Source organism: Vicia villosa, unplaced genomic scaffold (assembly GCF_029867415.1).
Source record: "Vicia villosa cultivar HV-30 ecotype Madison, WI unplaced genomic scaffold, Vvil1.0 ctg.000659F_1_1, whole genome shotgun sequence".
NCBI lineage: Eukaryota > Viridiplantae > Streptophyta > Magnoliopsida > Fabales > Fabaceae > Vicia > Vicia villosa.
The window spans coordinates 121,824-128,499 of record NW_026705294.1 but is presented as its reverse complement, the minus strand read 5'-3'; the positions used below and the strand labels follow the sequence as shown (position 1 = coordinate 128,499).

Genomic DNA, 6,676 nt, shown 5'->3' with positions numbered 1-6,676 from the left:
TGAAGACCAGCTTTTTTTTTTTTTGCTATGAGGGAGGGCCTAGGCCCAAAAAAACAAACAACTACACAGGCTCTGAAAGAGAGACAATCCCCTGAGCATCAAGCTCAACTAAATTTCTCAAAAATTGAGGAAGCTTCTCGTAAACCACAGACTGCCGCTCCGAACATCCCCGCTTGGCAAGGCAATCAGCACAGGAATTAGAAGCTCTGTTAACATGAGAGATCACAACAACTTCAAATTTTGACATAACCTCCAAGATGCATCGGAGAATAGCCACACACTCGACTGCCCTTACTTTTCCTTTGAAGACCAGCTTTAATAGTGTACAAAGTTCCACAGTCATAAATATTGAAATTGAAGGCAAAAGTAATCTATAAATAAAATAGGCCACCTATATAGTCCCACGTGGATTCGGTATGTTGTAAATATTAAAGGTAAAAAGTAAGATATAAATAAGAGCTGTGCTATATTTACAATTTTTTTCTACACCCACGTATCTTACACCGTATAAATCAACAAATTTAACTGGTTTTGCACAGAAATCAAGATAAATAAATTATTAAAAAACAAAATTAGTATGTATTATGTATAGAAATAGGGTGTAGGTGTTAAAAAGGGGTGTAAACTTATCATTTCTCTGTAAATAAAGTAGAGGCTCATACATATTCATTCCCGGAATTAAGAATTGTCAGGTAGATTTACTTGGTTACACTTTTTACAATTGAATTACTCACGGTATTCTAAATAAAATTAGAGGGCTCCATAAATTTTGAGGCGAGCACGTGGTCAAACTCGCTTGCGAGGGATTCGGACAATTCCATCTGAATCCTACGCTATGCTCATCCAGAACATAAATCACTTGCTGACTCAGCCCTATTACGTAAGATTTTGACAGTTTCCTAGCATGCGGACCTCCAATGGATCGACCCAATTAAGAAATCTTGGTTCAGTGTTGGGGGCTATAAATACCATCTTTCTTTAGATGGTCAAGTATTTATTATTCACTCCTTCACACCTATTTTGTACTTGCTCTCCTTGCTCTCATTTTTATTTTAGCATCGGAATACGTAGTAGGTACACCTTCAGTTCACAAAAGATCAAAATTGCGGCCCTAACGATCTATTCACAATATTATTAATCATAAATTTAGTTTCCCTTATATTAGTTTCGCACAATTTTTTTGCTTATATCAATCTTTTATATTTAGATTTGATAATATATTTACTTTTTAATAATATGTAATTATAAAACATAATAAAATATCATATAAGAATTGTGTGGAATATACATATTTTAAATTTAAATTTGATAATGTATTTAATATTTAATAGCGTGTCATTGTGAAACATAAGAAAATATCATATAAGAATTTGTGTGGAACATATATGAGCAAAATATTATTAAAAGAGGAAAAAAATTATTAATTTTGAGTTCAAAAACATTAAAAACAATTAAATTTATTTGAATTTAAAATGTAAAAGTTATTTAACTTAAAATAGAGAATTAAAATTAAGCATAAATAATACTATTCTATACCTTAAACAGTGCACGAGTTCTCCACTTTCGAAACCATATTCTGTTTTCCTGTGTGTAATTAGGGTTCCACTTTGCAGCTCCAAATTTTCTATACTGTCTGTCACATAAATATCCGTTCTCCCAACATGTCACGGTTGCCGGTATTTCTTCCGGAAGAACTTGTTGTCGAAGTGCTTTCCTTTCTTCCCGTCAAATCTCTCTTGCAACTAAGATGTGTCAGTAAGTCATGGAAGTCACTCATCTCCGATCCCACCTTTGTCAAAGTACACCTTAATCGATCTGCACGGAATGCGGACATTACGATTATATCTTCTTTCGTTGTTGAGGATGAGGCAGCGTTTTATTTGATGGAAAACCCTCCAATCATCGTCAATCGTTTCAATGATTCTTACCATCAATTGAAAGATAAGGACTGCAACTCTATAATTGGTTCTTGCAATGGATTGCTATGTTTGTTAGGTCTTTCTTACATCAATGACCATAGAGAGATGTGTTTTAGTTTTTGGAATCCTGCCACTAGAACAATATCAGAAAAATTAGGGTATTCTAGTGAACATAAAGACCTACACCGTCCTCATAATTTGATATTTGGTTATGATGATTCAACCGGCACTTATAAGGTGGTCTATTTCATTTCTCATACAACACAGGTAAGAGTTTTTAGTTTGGGCCATAATGTTTGGAGAAATATTCAAAATTCTCCTCTGGATCATGAGTGCATAATGAACGTTGTGCAATTGAGTGGTAGCTTCATTTGGTTGGCAAATCATAATTACATCGGTAAAAAAATTGTGATTGTTTCTCTTAATTTAGGCACCGAAATACACACTCAATTGTTGCCTCCTCCGAGTTTTGATGATGAGCCAATTATTAATCCAAATCTAAGTGTGTTAAAGGATTGTCTTTGTTTTTCTCATGATTTCAATCAAACTCATTTTGTTATATGGCAAATGAAGGAATTTGGAGTGGAAGACTCTTGGACTCAATTCCTTAAAATTAGTTATCATAATAATCTTCAAATAGATGATCCATATGATGAATTCAACTATAGCTTGTTGCCATTATTTCTTTTGGAGAAGAAAGATACACTGTTATTGACAAACACATATCAACAACGTCAGATAATTCTCTATAATTGGAGAGATAATAGTGTTAAAAGAATCAATAAATCTTGGCCGTTTCATTCCAAGAATTATGTTGAAAGTTTGGTTTGGTATCGTTGAAAGTAAGGTTCGTACATGATTTATTTACTTTTTTGAATTTGGGTATTAATATATGTTGTGCAATCATTTTCTTATCATGACTTAGATTTGAGTGTATTGTAAACGGTTTGGCAATCTTTGAATCAATGAATCTTTTTTCCTTATGATTGATTATGTATTGGCTATAACAGTGTGACAATCTTTATATAAATTTAATCTGTTTTGATTTGTTTTTATTCTAACTCTAGATCTATACATGAATCTTCTTTGACAATCTTCCCAAAAACAAATTCCTTATTGGGTTGGTCTTGTAGTATAGTTCACAACAATGTGGCTGTGATTGTTTTTCTAATATTAATGAGTTGAGGTTGCCTCTGTAGCAAGTTTGATGAGGCTATACATGCTCATGGATTAATTTTGTGGATTCATTATTGTGATTGTAATATCTCTATTTGCATTATAAAGCAATTGATCCTTGTTATTACACAAGGAGAAAGAAGAAAATTTGAGTAGCTTTCTATAGAGGGAAAGCTTCGCCAACAAGTTAGTTATTAGAGAGAAATTTTTTATTAATAGTATATGTTAGTTGTTAGTTGGAGATTGTTAGTATTATCCTGTACTGCACTCCTAACATAACTAGCATAGACTTCATCTCTCCTATAAATGCCTATTGCAATCATTGATGGAGGTTCAATAAAGTAATTCACTTTGTTCATAATATGATATCAATAAGAGCTCTTTGAAGAGTTCATTTCGACCCTTCTTCTTCCGCTGTGATTTTCACCTTATTCTTTTGATTTGCTTGCTGCAAATTCTTGTAATCTTGTTCTCAGTATTGAGATTATCATATCTTCCTTCTTTTGATTTAAATATTACACAATGCATTATAACTAAATTCAGATTAAAATATATGTGTACTATAAGACAAGTCATAACAATTAGATACATACCAGTTGGCCATAAGACCAATAGCCACCAATAGCTAAGGTCATCTTCTTATTTATGGGCCTCACAACATATCTTGGATGAACTTGAACTAGAATTGTATTATCTTGTTTATAACATAATTCTTTCTAAAGAGTAAATCCATCCTAATTTCTCCTATGGGAACTCATTTGTACACTTTATAGGGGTGTAAAAACCCAAACCTCAAAATATACATATTCGAAGATGCATCTTCTAACGTACTCCAAATCAGATTTTAAGGTGTTTCGGAATGCATCTCTGAAAACACCTTATTTACACATGAACATTAAATTTAAATATTCAGTGATATTTTTGGAGATACATTTCTGAAAATTTTCATTTTATACCACATTGCTGCATAAACTATTTCATTCACTTGATTTCACCCCATAACCAAAACCCTCTAAAAAACTTCGTCCATTATCATTTGATTTTTCGTCTTCAAACCAAGTTTCAAGTGTTTTATCATGTCAGATGGAGAATAAAAAGCTCCAATTAAAGTAAATTTTTCTCATTTCATAGCATTGAAGCTGATTTTTGGATGAAAACATTGTGTTTGTTTGGAAATGCATTTTGGAAACCCACCTAAATTATTTCAAAAATGCATTTCCTAAAATGCTTGTTACAAAAACGGAATTCTTAACAGATTTTATATTTTTTCCCGTTCTAGATATGTGCACCCCATCATGTTTTCCAAATATGCTTCAGACAAGATAATGATGATGCTAAGCCGAATGAAGTGAAGGACGATGTTAAAACGATTATTGCTGGTATGCAAGAGTTTGTTGAAGGATCCACAAAATATGCCTAGTGTCAATGTAACCGATTGGGATACCGCCCTGATAAATGCGGTTGGTAGTGTGTTTCCTATATCATATGCATTACTTTATCGGTATCATATAACGAAAAATTTGAGAGCTAAGCTCAAATCTGCGGTTGGCACCAAAGATTTAAAGAGTGCAGACGGAAGCATGGTCAAATCTAGTGTTGTGGTGGAGAATATAATGGATCCATGGGTAAATGTTTTAAATTCTTCGAAAAATAATTTTATGTTGAGAATGTGGTACATTTCAGGAGCTTGTGTGTCAAGTATCCAAATTTTCTAAAATACGTTGAATCTACTATTCTTGATCATGTGAAGAAAAAGTTGTGCTTGCTTGGACGGACCGTGTTAGAAATTTGGGAAACACAATAACTAATCGATTCGAATCTCAACATGCGACATTGAAGAAATGATTGTGTGATAGCAAAAGAGATTCTTGTAGAAAATGAGACACGGTGAACCAAATGCTTCAAAACCAACATAATGAAATTCAATCAAATTTTTGTCGAAGCATAAATGTGGTTGAACACCGATCCAAAGATAACACTCTATTCTTAAAGTTAGTTCTTAACATATCCCGAGCAGGATTGAACATTATTTTTCATGAAGCAAAGCGTGTGGAGACAACGGAGCCAGATAGTTTGAAGTGTGGATGTATAATTAAGAAAACTTACAGGCTTCCATATGCTTGTCTCATTTTTGAAAAAATGAAGGTAAATTCCCTTGTACACATGGACAAGTACATTCATTGGAAAATACTTTATTTTGATGACCATGATACGACGAAGGACGGTACATCGAGTATAACCATCGCAACCGAGTTGGAAGTGATCATAGATAGATTTTCTAAAGCAGATGACACAATGAGATTGAACATTAGAGAACAACTGAGGAAAATTGCATTTCCAGAAACCACCAACTTGAAACCTCCTTCACAACTCGTAAAAACCAAAGGTGCCCCTAAAAAGTGTAAAAGTACACAAGATGGAAATTCAATAAATTGGACTCCGTCTTATCATTAATTTGTTGATTCACATTTTCCGGATTCTCCAAGCACTAAATCGCAAAAAAGTGTTTTCAAGGGAGCTCGCATTTCTAAACCACCTCGTGTAACTTCGACTAAGAAACCACAAATTCTATCACCAATTACTCACAATGATGAGATGCCACTTTTTATGCACAAACACATTAAGAGGATCGTAGATGTGGGAGGTGATGATAATTATGCGTTTCGGATCGTGTCCGGTTTACTTGGTAAAGGAGAGGAGAACCACATTATTGTGCGACAAATACTTATTTCGTAGTTGATCGCGCATTGGGAAGCTTGCACACGATTATATGGGAATAAGGAAGGATTCAATAAAATTCACAATGCACTCGCAACACCTGAAAAATGGATGTGCTTCCCTAAAATGGACCATCTTATAGAAAGTGCATATGACAGGGTATATATCGATTTGACGAGATATAATTTTCGGTGACATTTTCCTCACTATGTAGTCGCCTACCTCAAGATCCATCCGGCCGCATCATTTGTATTGGGCATCTTAGATCACTCCATTTTGTTCAGGTGTATATGAAACCCGAGTGTCCTATTCTGGCTACATCAGTGGAGTGGACGGCATATTCCGCAAAAGATGTGGAAACTTGGTCGGATCATTTATTGCAAAGGATGGAAGAACTCACCAAGTTGACGGAGCTTGAGAGAGAAACAAATAGGGAGAAGTCGAAGAAAGATCTGATTTTAGATTTAATCGATGATAATTCATGCCATATATTTGAAAATTCCCTGTTTTCATTAAAAAATAAGGAGTGTATTCAAAAGTGTATAATTGAAACATGCCCTGACACATGATAAGAATATTTTGGACCAAATTGCTCTAAATCTTCTATAAATAGGGTGTCCATATGATTTTTCCAATACACCACAAATTAGAGAGGACACAAACATATATCCACCTTAAGTTTGTTTACTTCAATTTTTTTACTTTTGTTTACTTAAGTTCTCCGAGAACATGCCTCTTGCCGAGCTGATAAATTAATTTATACAATAGAGAAAGAGAAAGAAATGATCAAATAGTGGAGAGAAGTTGTGATAGTGGAAAGAAGTTTTATGATAGTTAATGCATGCATCACAGACTATAATAAT

The 6,676-nt window shown here is 33.8% G+C and overlaps 1 protein-coding gene across 1 annotated transcript; it reads left to right on the top strand.

The window, feature by feature from the left end:
• The first annotated feature begins 577 nt into the window (after positions 1–577).
• LOC131630219 (F-box protein At1g11270-like) lies at positions 578–2,759 on the top strand. Its single transcript, XM_058901004.1, has 2 exons — positions 578–586; positions 1,599–2,759. Exons 1-2 carry the CDS (start codon positions 578–580, stop codon positions 2,757–2,759), a joined length of 1,170 nt encoding a protein of 389 aa, XP_058756987.1.
• The last annotated feature ends 3,917 nt before the right edge of the window (positions 2,760–6,676 follow it).